General features: G+C 41.6%; 1 protein-coding gene across 13 annotated transcripts in view; it reads left to right on the top strand.

The window, feature by feature from the left end:
* Positions 1 to 1,984: 1,984 nt before the first annotated feature.
* The window catches only part of SLC4A7 (solute carrier family 4 member 7), a 93,611-nt gene continuing 75,286 nt past the window's right edge, over positions 1,985 to 20,309 (top strand). For 11 of the 13 annotated variants that reach the window (XR_015772071.1, XM_088052325.1, XM_088052281.1 and 8 more), the window contains exon 1: positions 1,985 to 2,163. Coding sequence is in view for 10 of the 13 variants with exons in the window: in XM_088052325.1 (XP_087908451.1) it covers positions 2,116 to 2,163 (48 nt within the window). In the remaining 3 variants the exon portion in view is untranslated. Of the gene's footprint in view, positions 2,164 to 2,632; positions 2,652 to 17,427; positions 17,447 to 20,309 lie in introns of those variants that run through there. The other 2 variants (XM_088052298.1, XM_088052305.1) reach the window with 2 other exon arrangements.

A 20,309-nucleotide genomic window follows, 5' to 3' on the forward strand; every position in this document is an offset into this window, starting at 1 on the left:
AATCAGTTCTGCACAGCTTGCCTTACTTCATCTCCTCAGTACAACTAGGGAGGTGTAGCTTACACTAATGATGCATTCCTCAAAGTGCAGGTTCTAGTGACCTGGTGTAGGTCCAATCCAAATCCTTCATTTAAAACCTCCCTCCAGGTTGTATGGGTCACGAGCTCTGGCCAGGACTGCAAGGACTGCATCTGTGCCCAGTGCCATCCAACAGTGGGTGCACCTGCTTTTCCCTTCAGGGCATTTGCTGCTGTTCAGAGAAATGGTGAACTAATTTTGTTTTGATCTGGCTCTGCCAGCACCTTTCCTGAAAAGCACAGAGAGGGTTACTGGTCACCAATCTGCTCTTCCTCTCCAGGCTCAGGCAAATGTCCGGAGCCTTTTGCTCTCCTGTGGCCAGCCTCCAAAGCAGGCCAGTGTTTGAGGCTGTGCTAAGCCTCCTGCTGGTAGGCAGTGCCAGAGGCCTGCTTTGCCTCCACGGCCAGGTTTATATTTTTGTCTGTGGGCTCTGCACAGCCTCCTTTTATAGTGTTCTTAGTTCAGCACGGGATTTGTTGATGCACGCATTCCTTTCATTTGCTGCTTCCAAAACTGCTGATAAGACTAGAAGCTCTTCTGTCTCCATTTGAGAGGGCTTGTTTGAGACCCAGTCCAACTGAGATGCCCTCGCCTTGCTTTGTCTTGACCGTGCTGTAATTGTGTCAGTGAGCCTGCCTTCACTTTTACCCTCCTGTGATCCTGGCCTGATCCTGAAACCGCTGTGCCTCTCACCAAGTGACTCCAGACTTTTTTGCTACTTTCAGAAGTCAAGCTGGGACTGGCCCTGTTGCAGTGAAGCCACTGCTATTTTCTTCCTGACACTTGCCAGCCATTCAGAGTTCCAACACTGTATGTAACAAATGCTAAGCCCAAAGCATCCTGAAAGTGATCCAGGGAACTGGCTGTATTGTACATGTTGTGGAGCTTTGTGGCCTCTTTGCTCTGCTGGTGTCCATCAGCTCCCCATGTTTATGTTAGAGCTTCAGTGACAGCTGAGTCCAGAAGCTGTGAGCAAATAAAGACTTTTCTCCTCAGGCCAGGCAGTGTCAGGGCGGAAAAAGGAGCCACAGTATGCAATCCCCTCTAAAGTCTAGTGAGAGTAGGTGGAAGGTAGAGCCCCAGGGCAATGTGAACATGTAGCCAAGAACAGGAAGCATGAAGGCATGGTTCACCTGCTGTATGTGGATGCTCAGCCCCATCATCAAAAGGTGTTTCACAACTGAAAGAGCCTAAGGAGGTTGTAATTTTTGCAGAGGCAGACGAGGCAAAGTTATCTCTACTAGACCAGTGTTAACAGCTGTTTCTAAAAGCTTTCACTGGAGCAAAACTTTACAGGAGCAGCCAGAAGTACAGCCTTGACACTGCTCCCTCCCACCCCCCCAGCCTTTTGAATAAAGGATAGTTGGACCATTTATGCAAGGGCAAACAACATTATTTTTGGATATGACTGAATTATTTTAGTTACTTTTTTCCAGAAAGAAAAAAAAAAAAAAAATCAGCCCGAGGCAGACACCTGGCATGGAAAATTTCAGCTTGCGTGGTAAGAGCCTGGCAGAAGTTACCGGCAAGTGCAAAGGGTGTGAAAAAAAAAGAAAAAACAAACCAGAAAGAAAGAAAGAAAGGCAAGCATCAAGCAGCCGTAGTCACCGGCAGTGCTGGGAGCTCCCTGCCCTCCGGGGTTCCCGGTCCCGCCGGGAGCTGATCCCTTGTGTCCGGCGGCGCTCGCGGGCGGAGGCGCGGGAAGCCGGGCCCGCACGCGGCTCCGCGTGGGAGCGAGCGCGCCGCCCCCGCGCCCCGCGCTGCCCCGGCCCGGGGCGGGGCCGGGGCCGCGCTGCGCTGCCTCCCATTGGCCCGGCCGGCGGCGCGAGGCGGGGGCAGCGGGCGCGCCGCCGAGGCGGGCCGGGCTCCGCCCCCGGCGCGGCGGAGCAGTCGCGGCCGCCCCGTCCCGAGGGCACCGGCGCCGCCCGCCTCCGCCAGGCAGCGCAGCCCCCGCGTCCGGTTCCAGCTCGCCGTTCGTCTGCCGCTCCGCGCCCGTTTCTCTAGCTCTGTCTCCCGGGCGATCTCGGCGGGGCCGCGATGGAAGAGGAGCGGGCGGGCGAACAAATGAGACCGTTGCTCACCACGGTAACGGGGGGTGCGGTGCGGTGGGGGGCGCACAAAGGGGCCGCCACGGGGCAGCGCTGCCCCGCGTCCTGCCCGGGGCCGTCTCGCTGCCCCCCTGCCGGGGCTCGGGGGACGCGGCGGGGCCCCTGCCGTGGCTCCCCAGCCCTCGGCGGCGGGACCCTCGGGGCGGGGGGCCCCGGCCCGGGCCCTCTCCCCCGGTGTGCCCCGCGTGCCCGCCGCCTGCGCCCGGCCGTGGCCCCCCCATCCCCGGGGGGTGGCGGCGGGGCCGGAGCCTTTTGTTCGGCCGCGGGCTCCCTGTGCCCGGCGGCCGCGGCTGACCCGTCCACCCCCCCGTTCCTTTGTGAGAGCCCCGCAGGGCTTGTGCCGGCGGCGGTGGGCGGCGCGGCCGCCCCTGGCCTCGCCTTTCTCCCTGCCCCGCTGGCTGACGAGTTCCTGGGCGAGAGAGAAGTGCGCACACATGGCAAGCGGCGAGCTTCCCCTTGTCCTCGGTGCGCGGCGGCGGGGTCGGCACGCTTCCCCGGCGGGCTTCCCGTCCTGGGGAGTGGAAGTGTTGGTGAGGGAGAGATGGGTAAAACGACGGAGCTTGGGTTCATTTCCTTCTGGGGCCGCGTGGCTCAGTGAAGTAGGCATGTGTTGCCTTCCTGTGCTGCTGAAAAATACATGTGCTTCCACGCTTGTAATTTCCCCTCCCTTCAGATGACTCAAGATCTGGATTTTGTTAATGAGCCTCTGAGCTCTTACTCTGATGTTCTCCTTCAGGGCCTTTTCCAAAAAGGTGTAGCACAGGGATTTGTCTTCAGTGCCTGAAGAGGAGGGATGTGTAGTTTGTCACACAAAGAGTGCCGTGACGGACAGAGAAATAACTCTGAGAACACATGAGTTTTCATCATCTTTCCGTTAACTCTTCAAGGAGAGACTTGAGTCACATTTGATAAAATTGGCAGTCTAATGAAGTACTTGCTTCCTGTGACATCAGTATGTTCAGTGTGTTTTTCCTTTGTTATAACAGAAGCGTTGATAAGTTAGTGGTTCAAAGGGCCATGAATTTTGCAAATGTTGCAATCTTTGTATGTTGACTTCAGAAGATAATGCTTGTCCTCATGTCAAAAAGGTTTTGCAGATGTGTTCTAGACGATTTCTCCATCTTGCCACTGCTGCAAAAAAAAAATATTCCCAATTCACATTAACTTGGTCAAGGTAAACTCTGTGTAAGAGCAGACTGCTTAATAGGTTTAATTCATGTTAAAACTGCATTGCCACTCTGTATGACGTATCTCAGCTGTCAGGAGAATACTCCCATGTAGTAAGGAGATGCTCAGCTGTGTGGAGGGAGTTGAAAAGCTTGGAGCTTCAAGTGTGGGGTTGCAGTGGAAGATGGTAATGGTTACCCCCAGGTGAATCCAAATGGAAAGAGTATTGCAGATGTCATGAGAGTCAGTGTGCCCTGGGCACATATGCCAGGTATGGCAGCAGTCATTTAGGTTCTGCTGTAATAGAAGTTAATTTTTTTGGGATAAACTCCTGCTGTTCATTTTTTCATTTCCTGTGTGGTCATTTTTGATGCAGGTATTTCGAACAGAGGTGCTTGGAGTGATCCAGGTTGCTTTCCCTGCAAAGCAATACCTGACCTTGGTGCTAAAATGTATTTGGGAGGTAATTCCAGCTGAGTTGAAATGGTCAGAGAAGTGAGAGAGCAGAAGATTTGGTAGGAGCTGGAAAAGAGGAATTTCTGGGGAAAACACATCAAGTAAATGGCTTACAGATAGACAGGACATGATGATCTTTGGGCAATTGCATAGTATAGCAGTGTTGGATTTGTTGTGGGTTTCATGTGCAAGAGGTGTAATTTTATATTGGTGTAATTTATATACAGGAGAGCTGCTTAATCCGAAAGATGAGTATTTCTGACAATAGAGCTTGACTTAATTTTTCTAATCCTGTGTTTCTTGACAGGACAGGCTACTTTCTTGCTAGCAAAGCTTGCTGAAACTGCTTACATGTGCATAACTTTTTCAGTAATAAACACCTCAATAAGATGAAAGGGCTTTGTAAAAAAGTGCAGATCAAGTGTGAGAGCTTCATTGCTGTGACTTAAAAGTACAGAAGTGTAATCAGAGGAGTCCTTGAAAATTCCTTTTCTTCCTTCCTTTGGTGTTTCTATGTTCACAGGGTATTAGAAAGGTAATGAGTTAAGATCTGGTGGCTCTCTTATGGAGGAACACTTCTGTCAGTCACATGCTGCCCCCCCATTTAGTTAATAGAAAATAAAAATAAATCCTTTAACCTTGCTTGTTTTATACTTTAGGTCCAGTCTTACAGAAGAGAATGAATAAGTGTCTAGAACTTTAGTGTTTTGAGGAACCTGATTGGTGGCAATATGTACTTGAAAGTTGGAGGGCAAGGTAAAACAAACACCTGTTATTACAACCAGAGAGCAACTGATGATCAGAGCATCTGGGATGGCCAGAAAATATAGTAGGAGAAAGACAGATAACTGTATAAATCCATGGTTCTTTCATACCTTACGTACTCTTAGATGTTCTGCCCCTCATCTTAGATGCATTACTATTGGAAAATGTTCACTGAATGACAAGAAGATATGAATTAGTTCAAAGATGATAAAGGTTTCAACAGTCTAGGGCTTGTCAGCCTAGTAGAGATGATGGAACAGTGATATGGTAAGGCTCCACAAAATTCCTGTGGCGAAAGTAGGTGAACATGGAAGAGGAGGCACACAGTCAAATCAGATTTTAGGTGCTAAGTTCAGAACAAACAAAAGAAACTCTCGGTGTAGGGGTTCACAGGTATATTTGCTATACAAAGCATACAGTGTGAACTGAAGGGGAGGTTGGACAAATGTTGGAAGACATACATTGAGGTTAGTAAATGGATGAGCAACAGCCTCAGGAAGTCTGATTTGAAAACAGCTCGAGGTTGTGAGTGCAAGGAGGAGTTGTATGCTTGTCTTGTTTTTCCTCTTCCCTCAACAGCTACTTATGGTAATTCTTGTTGGGTTTTTTGAAATAGGGGTGGGACATTTGGTTGTTTGTTTTCTGTACAGTGATGAGTTTGACAGTTACAGTTATGGTAAAAATGCTTGATACTGCATTACTTGATACAGATGAGTGATCTTAGTTCTAGCTTTTGTCATTATGGTATATTCATTACCACACAGTTTGTTTGGCTTCTTTGCAGCAGCTATAAGTAGCATTTAAAGGAACGTGTAGTGCAGTTCTGTCTCTAGATGTTTTGCAGATAATATTTTCAAAATACTTTGTTATCTTAAAGTAGACAGAAACTTTTCTTCTGTTAGTATTTGATACTACTTCATGTATATCAAAATGTTCACAAGGTTGTAGACCATGCAGTATAGTTAAGTAATGGGTTTGTTTGTGTCTTCTTTCAGTGAAACACATGTTTTTATCATCTATTCTCCTGTGGATGATGATAGAACTGAAAGTGGCTGTGTTGGGGAAGGGCATGTTTCCAGGCATCTCCTTCTGGCTTTCCTAATCAAACCAGTGAAGTACTGTGGTATGCCTTATCTCACTGAAGAGGGCATTAGTGTCACAGTGTTTTTTCTGAAGTGGCAATGTGGTTGGCTACAGCTTTTAAAATTTTTTTAACAGCTGTGCATGCACATTACCAGGTGGGTTACAGTCACTGTCCTCTGCTGTCATTTTATTTCAGGGCTTCTATGATGTTAAGTCAGATGACAGGTCTCTGAAGAATATTACACTGGTGCATGCACATTTTTTTTCCTGCTAACATAGTAAGCTCAAACCGGTGTTTCCCTTTATGGCTGGGCAAGGGTAACCGAGGGTATGTTTGTACTGTATAATTGAGGACTGTGCAGGAAACTCTCCTCCCCCACAAGTTTGTGGTATCTGGCTGAACAAATGCTCTGCACAAGTTAAAGCAATACAGCTATAGCTGTGTGACAGTGCCCTAGCTAAATAGCCCTGATCAGAGAGAATTGTACTGGCTTGCCAGCCTTGTAGACTTGAAGCTATGACTTTGGAGAGACAAGCTGCTTTTCTGTGTTGTGCTGTTTGGGTACAGTGCGTACCTCGTACAGCTTGCACCGTGTTGTGGCCTCTGTAAGCTTTTAAGTGTCTGTCTGGCAGTCTTTCTGAGTTCTTGGAAAGTTACCATGGCTGTCAAAACCTTGTTGTGTTATTTGAGAACTTTCACTACAGTTCATTGTAGTAGTTCTATCTTCTATCCAGAACAAGCTGGGGGTGTACCAAATTGAGTAGTTGTTGGTTTATATCCGTGTCATTTATCCACTTCTGCAGGTGACTTTTGACATGTCACCAAATTTGTTGTGGGCCTTTGAATATTGATGCCTCTTGCACAAGGGTAACTGCTGTACAGGAACGTTAGTGGCCCTGAAATAATAGTAATATTTAGCAAATAGGAATGCTCTATAACTAGCGTTAGATAAAAATCAGAGTATAACTTTGAGTATACTCAAACTTAGCTAGAGAAGGTCTCCAATGAATACTGTCATGGTTTTGGTATAGCACATTCTAGAATGATAAAGTTTAGAGACACATCAGATTTTTTTGCTAAAATGAAGATAGGTGTTCAGCTAATGTTTTGAAATAGTGATGTGAATAGTGATGTTCAATTGAGTGGTAAATGAGGACACAGAGATGAGCACCAAGTACTTCTTACTGTGTAGGTCAGAAAATATCTGAATGGTAAAATGAGAATTTTTATTCTTTTACAGATTATCTTACAATATTCTTAAATATTTTCATTTCTAAATTTATATTTGCAAAATTACCAGTAGATGAAAATACTACATTACTTTTAAAACAGACCAACATGTGTTTGAAATATCCTAAATCTTAAATCTACCTTGCTGGCATATCTCAACAATTATTAGGAGGGATTATCTGTCTAAGAGTCTTGTGTTTGTGTGTGGCACCCTCAGAGTTCCTTGTTTCACTGGGAATGAAATTCTCTGAAGTGTCATAACTTATAAAATGTACATTTTAACCAGTAGGTGGAGCCATTTTAATTATGTATCTCTGTGTCCGTATTTATGTAAGTTTAGAAAACTTTGTTTCTTAAACAGTTTTCAGTCATTTTGTCTTTAGAGGATATCCTACAATTTTTTTATCATTTCTTTACCTACAGAGAAGACTAAATATTTTATTCTTTCAATAACAGTGCCAGGACTGTACAGCAGGAAGGCTATTCCGTTTGCATAAATGTAGAGAAAAAAGTGAATGCTTATTCTTTGTGGGAATTACAGTCATCTCCGTAAATTGTCCTGTGTCACATGAGTGGAGTTGTGTAGCCTTTGTACACCTTGTGTTGCCTGAAGTAACATTTCAGAATATTGATCAGTATGGTGTTATCTGACAGTCTGGATGCTTTTGTGACTTCTGCCCAGGAAAGGCTGTTAGCTCAAAGGTTTTTGAGTTTTTTGAGATTTTTGTTTTTCCTTCTCCAGTCTCTTAAACTGACTCAAAGCTGTGAAGTTAAATGGTTGTCCTGTTTGGATATACTGGCATCAGTTGACTTATTTCAGCAATGCTGGAGTGCTTCATAACCTTGAAATACCCCAGGCTTATTAATTCTAGCAAGTCCCATTTTAGCAGAAGCATTCCCAGTGGTGTAGTCATTGTATTATATCTTCCTTAAGAATCCTCTTTCTTAAAATTTTTTGTGTTTTTTTTTTTTTTTTGACTCTGCCCTTGCATTATATCCTTAGTAATGTACCATCTAGACCTTCCCTTTCCCCAGCTCTTCTGTCTTGCACTTTGAAGGTGATTTTAGATTAGCACAATGCCAACTTGAAGAGTAGAACCTTACTCAAATCTTCATTTGAACTCTCAGTATATGACAGTTTGTGAGGTATAAGTGAGTCATCTTCTTTCCCAGTATCCTACTGTGAGAGATTTTGAGATTTCTTGTGGCTCAGGATTTTTGTCATTGGTTGGTTGGACTTTTTCTTATTCAAACTAACTGGAAGTTTAAATTTTCTACAATTTATACGTAATGAGAACTGATATTTTTCATAAGATGTAGTTATGCTGTAAGGCATCTAGACTTACTTTCTTGGCAGTAGTGCTAAGATAGTATCCTGAAATACCAGAATATTTTTAAACTTGAAAACGGACTTGCAGGTTTTTTTTAAACTTAAGTAGATGTTTCCGGATTGGGCACCTGTTGTCAAAACTGTTGCCCCAGTTTAACAGAATGTCTGGAGTCTGCCTCCAAACAAGCTGGAGTTTCCTGTGAATGAGGCATGTGGGTGGAAACTGTGGAGAGGAAGTGAGAATTACAGAGAAGCATCCCCTGTGTGTTGGAATTGTGCTGTTTGACCTACTCTGCCCTCTGCTACTGTTGCTTTTACAGTGCAGCTATATAGTACTGAGGATCTGGTAGCTGAGATCTGCTTGCAGGTGGGGTGAACTGAGGACTTGTATGAAAACCTGTCTGTTTTTTTCAGTTATTGTGTTTTTACTATGGGGGCATGTATTTAGAGTGTGTATGTGGAAATACTGTCTTAAAAAAACTATGCTTCCCTAAAATATAAAGTGAAGATTTATTTTTTCCCTTACTCATTTTTGCACTAGGTTGATTCCTTTTCATTTTCCATGACTAACATCTACTAAATATGTGCTGGCTGTGTCTTGGCTGGGATCTATTTTGGGATGAAGAAAAAGGCAGCTAAGTTATTGTGAATGCCTAGATTATGGCAGGGGTAATTCCTTGCTAGAAAAAGTTAAGAATTTGCTTTCACAAAAAGTGCTGCCGGTGAACATTGTGAACACACTGATTGTGTCACTAGCATATTATAATCAGAGGACTAGAGAATCTCTAATCAGCCTGCTTTGCATGTATGTCTTTGTTACCAAAGAACAGAAAAAGGTTAAAGCAAATCTGTTCACAGAGCTGTTGTAATACAATCTCAACCGTGACTGCTTCTCAGTGCAAAAATTGTGTTGCTATGTCAAGAGATTCAGGCTGCTGTGTTCTGGATCTCAGAAATCATGCTAAGTGGGAGCATGTGTGATTTCTTTCTTTTAGATAAGGGTTATGAGTAAATTAAAACAGCAAGTAAATCACATTTATTGCTAACTGATCGGATTTCTAGTTTGCATGTAGAAGCCCTAATTCTTCAGATTTTCTCTCACATTTTTAAGTAAATGAGGGCTAGCAGATGCTGGTGTGAATAACACCTTGTTGTACTAGGATTTATTTTCTGTTTCTCCTGTATAACTTCACTTTTGAATGAAAAAATTCAAGTGTGTTTTCTCCCCTTCATAGTGCCCTTCAAATCCATTTTTACTTTCAACCACCACAGAACTCTGGCTCATCTAACTCCACCCCTGCACAGTTAGATAATGTCTGTGTATTCCTCCTACTCCTGCTTCCACCTTTCATGTATTCTATTTGCACTTGAGCTCAGCCGAAGGTTGTCTTTTCTTTCACACTGGTCCATCAGGCCAGCTTGAATTCCTGCATGTTGTGCTTGGAGGATGTTATCCTTAAAGGTCAGCCAGTACTCACAGGCTTTGCCTTCATCCTCCGTTGTGATCTTCTGGGAGATTCTGCCAAGCAGGTCCCTGGACAAGGTGAAATCTGCTCTCCTGGAGTGCCATGTTATAACGACGTACTGGGTTGTATACTGTATGCTGTAGTATCTGTCTTTCTCTCTCTCTCAGGACTTTAAACCCCATGATCTTGTCTCTATCTGCTTCTTCCTTGTTTGTGAGCAACAGATCCAGCAGAACATATTCATTAGTTGGGTCATTGCACCAAGAAGTAATTTCCAACAAATTCAAGAAAAATGCTGGAGTGCTTCTGTCTGGCCATACTTGACCAGCAGATACTAGTTGTCTTAGGCCCTGGACTGTCTGCAATCATTAAGTTTCCTTCAGCTTTCAAATGAAGGCTTTTTCTATGGCCCCTTCTTAATCAGGAGGTCTGTAGCAGGCACCTAGTACAGAGTTGCCCATGTTGGACTGTTCTGTGATCCTTACCTATAGGGTCTTCAATGCTTTGTCCCTCATTCCAAGCAAAGCTGGGTGTGTTGCCGCCATCCCTTTGCATAGATTGAAACCCATGTTCCTTACCTTTCCAGGCTGTTTTTCCTAAAGAGCCTCTGACCTTTCATCGTAGCACCTCACAACCATGTGAGCTGTCCCACCATCAATCTTTAATTCCTATGAGGTTATAGCTCTGCAGTGGTGCATGGACTAAGTCCTGTTTGCTCCCATGCTGTGTAGCAGCATTGGAGATGGGCTCACACACAGGCCACTTCCACAAGGGAAGTGTGAGAGCCCTCCTGACTTATGTTCCCACGTCTTCACTTCTCAGTGTGACAACCTTTCTCCATCATGCCTAGTTTAAAGCCATACTCACAGGCTTATTGTGCCTAGTGAAAACTATACTCTCGCCACACTTTGTAAGATGGATCCTTCTTCCTGGAAGAGGTTTCTGTGGTCATAGCATAAAAGCTCTGCTAACAACCATATACTGACTCTCTGGATGCATCTAGTCTACCCTGAGCTTTTTGCTTCTCACTGGAGAGGCTGAGAAACACCGCATCGACTTCCTTGCCCACAGTGCTCAGTAGTCACTCTTTATTTGCTCAGCAGTGCAAATTTTGCATTTTGGAAGTGTCACTGGTGTCTGTATGGATAAGCAGGAAAGTCCAGTAGTTTGAAGATTGGATGAGCCCCAGTTATTCCGAAATGCTGTTCAGCAAACAGGAGACCTCCCAGGACCTCCTGCTTATCTTATCTTTCCTATTGTGCCATGTGTTTATCTCCTCCTGCAGCTCTTTCACCTGGCCTGCTCAGCACCTCAAAGACAGCGCACCTCCCATAGGGTGAGGGAGGCCACTGTGATTGACAGCAGTGAACCAGGGAGGAACATCAGGGGCTTCCTGCAGGCCAGCATCTGGATGGTGACATCTTCCCTGTGCATTTCTTAGAATTGGGATCTCTGCTGTACCTGTTGGAGGCTTTGCCTTTCAACGTTGCACAAACTTGGAACGTATGTGGCTGTACGTACTGCTGTGGCATCTGATGGCTGAGCCCTAGTAGATCAATCTGCTGCGCCTGTGTTTATGTTGTGAAACTATTACATTACCACCCAGTTCTGTTCACAATATAGATTTAAAGCACATATGTTCATGTGAATGCTTTGGTCTACCTGCAGCTGGTCATGTCATGTCAATATTACTTTAACAACTTCAGTAGTGTAAACTTGTAATGACTGTTATTTCTTCAAGGCAAATGTTCAGTAACAGTAATCGTTAAAGTTTTTAGTTGGCTGCTGCTGTTGTGTTGGCCAATGTTGCATAGCTTCTTGGCTTCTCAGCTTGGAGGGCCCAAACACAACAGATTTTCATGTTTATATTTTGCCAGATCATATGCCTGTAGTAACAGGTATCTCTTTCCCTTACCAGGAAATATTTAACAGCATTTAATAAATGCTTCGTTATGTAGAACAGAGACAGTTCTACCATATTGGAGATGCTTCAGTTTCTGAAAAACCTAATTTTTTTTTTAATTTGTGATATCTGTAAACTTAGCTTGTTATAGGTGGAAGTACTATAGCTTCAGTCTATGTTCTAGGAATTCCTACATCTCTGTCTCTTTTATAGAGGGATTTTAACTGAATAATGCTATTGGTGCTTACAAGGGTGAGTACAAAACTAGAGGATATTCTCTACTAGTTGCTCACCAGAAGGAATGTTTAAAAGAAGGTGTGCTGTGAGATCTCTGACTAAATGGTGAAGTCAAAGGACCAATTACAAACTCTTTATTTAGCATTCTAAGCAACAAGGTAGGATTATTTATGCCAGATTACTTCTTTGTTTCTATTAATAAAAAAAAGCTATTGGAAAGACTGTATTTAAACTTACTGCTTGTTTTAAGCTACTGATTTTTTGGAATTTTTTTCCTTTGGCTTGTATAGCACTATTGTGAGTATATACTATTATGTAAGCACATACATTTCTTTAACATGTCAAACGTATTTCCAGACAGACTTTGTGTACGAAAAAGGAAATGAGAAACTTCTTACTGAATAGCCACAGTTGGTGTTCCTGTTAGTGGTAAATTCTTCATTTTGTTTGTCAAATGACTACACCCTACCAGCCATGAATTTTAAAACTGTTTATATAAAAACAAACAGATAGCATCTGATTATTGTTATGACTCATTTAAGGAAGTGATAAAACCCAAGAGTAGCAGGGATCCTTTCCTTTTTCAGCTTGTTTTTTTTTTTTATTATTAACTTTGGTGTGCTTACGTGCAGTTGAGAGATATCAAAAAGGAAATTAAAGCAGATACACTTATAATGAATATTTGGTTGAATTGCAGATAGATAATGATTCAGCTTATAAATTAAGTTTACAAAGCCAGCTTTAACTTTAGATTGCAATTACAAGCAATTTGATAAAAGCTATTCTAACTGATTTTTGTGGAAATACTTGAGTTTTTCAAACTGCTGATATGTCAGTAAAAGAACAATTCTTCTTTTGCTTGTCGGCGTCAGTGTTGCCATCTATTACCTGCCTTAACTGCTGTTGTTGTATGAAATGCTTGCAATTGCTTTACATGTTTTTAGAAACATAACCAGAGAGCTTTTTTCAGCATGTATTTTGCTTTTAGACTTTGACTGCTTTTACTGAAATATGTAAATGTACATGCTTCTGTGTAAGAATAAATATTTTTGGGCCTTGTTTTTATACACAGATACTTTAGGTAGAGCTTTGGCTGAAGAAGATCAGTTTATTGAGAAGTTGAGAGTCTTTTTCTGGAAAGTCAATGGAATGAAGATTTATTTTTAAACTAAGTAAAATTATAGATTTGAGCGTTTAGAGCACTACACACAAAAGGTTAAAAAATTTGATCATCAGGAAAGGGATAGGATGCTAAATTTTTTTTTAATGGAACAGCTGTCCACCAAATTATTTTGACATGATAGGAAACCTTATTTGTCAAACAACGTTTTGTTTGATGTGATTAAATGTACTTAAGTTAGTCCATTTATGGACACAAATAAATTCCAATTGTTTATAACTTTTGCGTAGTGCAAATGGGCTTGTTAGGTAGCCTGTTGGCTTGTAGTTCAGGAAGAAGATGACCATATTCTGTTGAGTGAAGCCAAATAATGTAAGTTGAAGCTTTAATTCTTGAGCATGGGTAAGCTGCCTTTGCTATAGAGATATAAATGAAGGGCAAAATATAAATAGGGATCTGAGGAAATTTGATACGCTCAAGGTCAAAGAATATACCTGCTACTTGTATTCTGTTCTCTTCATTGACAGAAGGTTTTGAAAAGCCAGGCAACAGTGCTTTTCTCATTTGTTATGGGGCCAACTTACTGTAAGCTGTTTGGTATATGTGATTTTAGCTAGTCCTAATACAGAAATAACATGAAATATGCTGCTTTGTTAAATAAGATAATGAATTTCTCTCTGTCACATTCAGTGATTTGTTGTATGACTGGATATTTACTGTATTTGCATTTATGGTAGCCAAGCTGCATGCCTGATGATTATAAATTTATGGATCCTGGAGGCAATGTAAAGGTTAGCATTTGCGTGGGAAAACAGTGGTCTTCAAATCAGGTCTGCTTCCTAGTCCACATATATTAGCTCTATAGCTGAGTTTCTCTGGGGGAGAAGTGGAAGAGTTGGTCTCACTTTGAAAACTGTGTTGGGGGTTGATGTATTAAAAAATATTTAACTTCAGTGTTCTGAAAAAAAGGCATATTTTGTTTTTGTTCTTGGAAAAAATGTGTAATGCTTGATGACTGTTGTTTAGATAATAACTTTTCAAACAGCTTAAGTTGCATTCTTGTGGCCCTAAGAGATTGCTGCAGAATACTCTTGATTTGAAATTGCCACTGGTACATATTCTGAGTAAAGTCACAAGTGTCCTCTTCCAGGTGCTGAGTGAGGTTGTAGCCAGAAGACAAGTTTGGTGGCACTGAAAGCACCAGGGACCCAGGAAAATGGGTATCTATTTTCAGAAATTGCTTTTAGAAAGTGGTGGCTGTATTTCCAAACAGAGGTTTGTTTTAGAAGCCGCAGAGGTGGCAAGAGCTGGAGATAAGCATGGGCAGTGGCAGTACTGGTGTCAGGTGCTGTGGAAGCTGGTGACAGCCCAAGGGGGCTGTGGCTGGGGAGCTGAGTACTTTTGGAAGTGAAAGAAAGGGAGTTGGTATTTGTATGCATGCTTGTTTCTGGAAATATGTGTACAACACACTTGAATTTCTAGTGAAAAGTAAAGAAATACATACCTCCAAGATGGCATGTTGGCTTCTGTCTTGTGGCTTGTGTTACTGCTATATTCAAACTCAGAGAATCAATTGTTAGTAAGACTGTAAACAGTTTTATGTATTATCGCCACTTTGTGATATGGAGAACCTGTTTCCAGCTTCAGTTGTACTATGGTCTAAAATAGGCTCTTGGGTGAAGCTGGAAAAAAATTTCCTTCCTTTCTTGGGGGTTGCTAAAGTAAATCCAAGTACCATGAGTGTATACAATATGCTGTACAGTTTAATGAAAGCTGAACAATGGCTTTTTGGTGGTGAACAGATTGTGTGTGTATGGATTTATCTTTAAGGTACTCTAAATTTAAATGGAAGAAGTTATGTATTGTTAGAGAAAAGAATGGACATGACCTTTGGAGAACTTGTCTCCTGTAAAGCTCTACATCAAAATACTTTTGTACAAAACTAACATGTCACCAACAGATCCTTAATAAACGTTTTTAAGTCCAGTAGTATTCTGAAGTCAAATATCAGATAGAAAAGAGGAGAATAATCTGGGAATTGCTTTCAATGTCTTCTTGCTTACAAAGGAATCATTAAGATAAGGTAATGGTCAATAAAGTGGATTATTGTGAGAGGTGAAATGGGGAAAATCAGAGCTTGGTGGTGTCCTTCTGTAGGTTCTGTGGTCAAGGTAATTCTTGAGAATTCCATTGAAAATTAATGTGTAACAGCAAGCAGGAGAGACAAGTTTTAGGTGTTTTGACAAGGCTGTAGTTCTCCCTTTCCCCCTTTATTGTGGTTTATTATTTGGTATCCAGTGCTTTCCATTGTTAGAGTGAGGTTTGCCTGACTTTATCCTTAACCTCATCTGTTTATGATTGATCAAGTGTCGGTCTCTATAATCTTGCAGGCTTTTTCCAACTTAATTGATTCTGTATTGACAGATGGCCTCAAAGGAAATGGATTGTCACTGCGTTCCCTGCTCTGTGTGAGCAGTGAGTCTGGGATGTTGAGGAATCCTCACAGGATGTTTTGTATAAAAAAATGTGCTTTGTGACTGAAAAATTGATGTGCTTCCATCACGTACCTGCAGGATTGACAGTGAATTATACTGTAGCATGGAGGGAAGTTGTCTTGTTGGCTGTACACCAGTGCTGCTTGGATAAAGTGAGAAGGAGTCATTTGCAACTCAGCAGTATTTCTGTTTCATATATACTGCTTCATGTATAACTGAAAACTGATTTCCTTTTATGTAGCATAGCATTACCCTTCCTCGTGTTACTGTGCTACTATCTCTCAACTTTGGCATGAGTTGCTAAGCTCCAAGTGAAGTGTATTATAGGCAGAGACCCACAGCAGCTTGCCAGTGTATTAATTCTAGGCAGATAGTAATAAAAGCTGAAATGTAAATGTCCCCTCTATGTGACTGTATTGTTTTGTTGGTTCTTACACAGCCATGTGCTGTTCATATTACTGAAGAAAGTGATTCTAAACCCCCTAGGCTCTGAGAAGGCAGCTCTGTTAAAAGTACTGGAAATTTAAGAATCTATCAATATAATACTGTTTTTCTTTTGATATACACAATGATCGTGCTCTGGGACAGCCATGAGCAGTGTTCTCCTAATTTTACACACCACTGGGGACAAAAAGTTTCAAAACAAGTTACATCCTTTATATTCTGTATGATTGTCTTGGGTTACAATTCAAGATATTCTATTACCATCTGTTGAAACGAGGTACTGCAGTGTTCTTTATCTCTTCTATGACCCATCCCTCATAACTTCAGGGGGATATCTTCTATTAATGACCCAGCTGTTAAAACCAGCTGGGGTGGTGTTCTCTATCTCTTCCATGACCCATCCTCCCTCCAGAGGGTTATCTGCTGTTAATGGGCCATTGAGTCTCACTGCATGACTGATAAAATTACATCATCCCTTTGTGAGATGCTCCACCCAGGGGGAGGAGCCAAGCATTCCTACCTATATGTCCTTGGAGACTCAAAACGACACAAGGAGCCTTTCTCCACTGGATCCCAAAAGAGAGACCAGACCCATCTACACCACCACTGGACCTTTAGAGGAAAACCACACCCTTCTACAGAATCACTGCTTCAACAGAACCACATCTGTCATTCCAGGAGAGCTGCAGCCACCACTTAATGAGACTGCCACCAACACCCTGACCAACAGGGTGTCAGGTTGTATCCTGACTCTGTCAGTGTTTTTTTTTTTTTGTACTACTGCATTTTTATTTTAATTTCCTTAGTAAAAAACTGTTACTCCTATTCCCATATCTTTGCCTGAGAACACCTTGATTTCAAGATTATAATCTTTTGAAGGTGGAGGGTGGTGGTTTACATTTTTATTTCAAGGAAGCTTTCTGCCTTCCTTAGCAGACCCCTGTCTTTTTTGAACTAAGACAATGATAAAAAGTCAATAACCCTTTATCAATCCAAATCACAGAAAATCCAAACCTGAAAACTGTTGGTTACAAGTGAAGCAACAAGACTCTAAAAAAAGGCATGTAAAAGAAGCAGAGCTCTTGGTGCAGTTGATCAGTGATGAGGAATCTGATCTTTGTTAAGTGAACTTCAGCTCTACTAATTATGTAAGTTAATGTGTTAAATTTACTTGTAGCAGGTAGTTTGACAGAAGTATTATTAATGAAAACAGTTGTTTATATCAAAGTTGTTCAGAGACTAGATGTAATGGAACAGCTAGAATTACTTGGTTTAAACTGGATAATTGGAGGTGGTCCTATCATGGTATTCTAGGACTTCACCTGAGAGCAATCAAGGCTTCATCCTAGAAAGTGCTATAGCATACACCTACCATGCAGCAGAGGAGCTGAGGATTGAGCAAGTTGTCTCCCTTGGCAGCTGAGGGCTAAGTGACGTTTCTGGTTTTAAATACTGGTGACTTTAGTTGTGTGTATCTGTTCCTGTAATAGAGAATGCCTGTAATTCAAGGCCTGCTCACTTTACGAAGAAGTGGCGCCTGATTGTCAAGGCAGTGTAGTGTGGGTGAGTTATGCTCATGCCTTCTTAGGTCATGTATTGGTAATATCTTTTTGTGAATGGCCCCTTCAGTGGCTTCCTAATTTACAAATTAATTAAAATTAAGTTAATGTTTTCCTCTGCTATTTCATAAATTTCCAATAAAAGCAACTTAAGTAGAGGATTTATTTTTTTTGTGTGATGACTTTACTGCTGTTTGTCCATAAAATCTTGGTGAAGAGGTTAGTGTTAGATTGTTTCAGTTGATGCTTCAGAATGAATACAAAATATTTTAATAGAAAATAATTTAATACAAAAATATGTTCCACTTGTGTAAGCACTGGTATCTCTTCTTTAGAATTATAGAAATCATAGACTCATTTGGGTTGGAAAATACCTTTAAGATCTTGGGAGTCCAACTGTAAATGCTTGTGCTTTATTAATACGCACTTACAGTTCTGTTGGTTGGTAACATCAGTAAAAAAGAGTTCAGTCAAGTTAGTTTGCAACACCTGGAAAATACGTGAATAGTTAACTGAAAGAATATGGGAGTTTTTGGGAAAGCTTAGTTATGGAATGTAATAGTGCTTTAAAGTATAAGTACATAAGTAAGTACATAGAGGTAAGAAAATTATTATTTAAAGAAGAAGAAAATGAATTATTGTAGGAAAATCGTTTGTGAGTGCTCTTCTGTGGCAGCGGCCTCAGGGGAGACAGAGTTACATAGTGCCACCCCAAACCCCTTGTGAAGGGCGGCCCAGGTGCTCTGATTGGGTTTGAGTCCCTGGGGGGTTCTCCCCTGGTGTGCTTCTACTGGTCCCTGACCCTGAACTCCACCCTCAAGGGTGGAGACGCTTGGGAGTTCTGTCCCTCAAAACCCCCTGCTGTGCCTCTGTTCAGGGCTCTCTGTTCTGGACCTGACTTTGTCCCCATGCTGAATAAATGGTTTCATGAACTGGGACCCCGTCTTGTTGGTGTTTGATGCTGGTCCCCAGAATCTTGCTGCTTCCCTGGACAAGATCCTGAGGTTGTTGACTGCAACGCTCTTCCATCACCCTCTTCCTCCATCTTCCTTATGAAGTGTTAGGCTGTGAATGTGGCTAATGACATCTCTCAAAACTGTGTGCTTATCTTTGTCTCCTAATGCTTTTAAATGGACTTTTAGAAATGTGGGGTTATTTTGCATATTCAAATTAACACCCAGAGTAGAAGTGAAACCTGCTGACACAGTGGTTCCAGAAGTCTGAAGTGTGGTGAAGTTCCCTGTTGTGCAGTGTGCCCAGTGTGATTCTGTTTAGGAGAGCAGGCATGCTTATGAACGTGTGTAAGTTGCCAGTAACGTTTTATCATGTGTTACCAAAAATCCGAAAGATATATCCAATATGGAATGAGTCAAAAGCAGAAACAAGCGTCAAATATGTAAAGCAAAATTTGCTTCAGGCTGTTTTGTTTCATTTCCTAAACAGTAAGGGTAAAGAGGCATTGCAGCCTTTTCAACTGCTTTTTGTTTTAACATCATTTTCTTGGTATTTGAGTATGCACCTTCATTATTTTCTTCAATAAAAATGACTGGAAGAACTGAAAGAATGGAGAGAATGATGGATGTTCTCTGTACTACTGTACAATAGCTTCCTGTCTGAGCCTGTCAGAATGCCATGTTTTTTTCCCAATGTATGACTACATTTCAAATGTTTAAGCATTATGAGTTCAGTTGTCTGCAAAAAGTTCTCTTCCCTTGTATATCTAAATCCCACGTTCATGAATGAAAATTTAGAGTTAATGGCAGGATCAGAGTGTGCAAGAGATTTTTGAAGTGGACTGCTTTCAGGTTCCCCCTAGTGTCCTGGTATGGATGTTTTAATGCTGAAGTGAGCTACAGTTCAGTTTTCCTTTAATGGGAGAGCTTCCTTTAGGCACAGTTCTGTCCCAGTGAGAAAATGGCATCTTACCCTTTGAGTTTCTGTCAATGCACAGGGACCTCAGACAGCATAAAAAGCTTTTAGTAGAGAGTTGGCCTGGTTATAAATATTTTAAAATAGCCATTTATTTGTCTCATTATGCTTGAATAATTTTGCTTTATATGGTTTAAAAAAAACCACCAAACCTCACCAAAACCTTGGAAAACAATGCTTCTGCTAGTGTCAATTTTGATAAACAATGATGAAAGTGTTTCAAATTGAAAAGACAATTTTCTGGAAACCTCAGTTTTTAAGTCTGTAAAAGGTTGTTATAATCAGATATGAAGTTATTACATCTATTTAAATGAATCCCATCTCAGACAGAAGCTCTGAAATTGATGTTAAGATAACCAAAGCTATGATGTTGTGCTGCTCCAGATACCAAATTGTACTCAAATGTCAAGAAAAAGGTACCATTTTCTGCCAGAGTTGAATGTGTTATTGTCATTCAGATATGATCTCATTTGATTAAGATTAGAGTGCAGTAGAAACCAGTTTTATTTTGTTTGTTGCATACAGGGGAGATATTTACATCTTGCTGTTGGTGATACTTTTCAAACCTGGTTTACAGAAAGTCTACAGATTTTTTTCTGTAGAGTCAGTTCTGTGAAGAAGTGTGAGAATAAATCCAAATGATTTGGTGGATAGGTTGATTTCTTTGTGTGTGCCCAGGCTTAGGTGAAGTAACACTGGAAAAAGGAACTTTATCATTAGAAATATGGGCACTTCCTAGACATCAAGTATGTTCAAATTTTTCCTATTTAAATATTTCTTTACATGTTACTTTTGGGAATAGGTGAGAAAGGTTCAATAAGGCTGCTTTTAACTGTTTTTTCTCATATATCTTCTATTTATCTTTTCAATTTCTCTTCTGTATCAGTTTGAGGTGGAACAGTCTTGAAATTATGGAATGATGAAAGTTGTGTTTGATT

The sequence above is a fragment of the Pseudopodoces humilis genome, chromosome 1, assembly GCF_049639895.1.
Source record: "Pseudopodoces humilis isolate 2021_Gansu_Grassland_sample_001 chromosome 1, ASM4963989v1, whole genome shotgun sequence".
NCBI lineage: Eukaryota > Metazoa > Chordata > Aves > Passeriformes > Paridae > Pseudopodoces > Pseudopodoces humilis.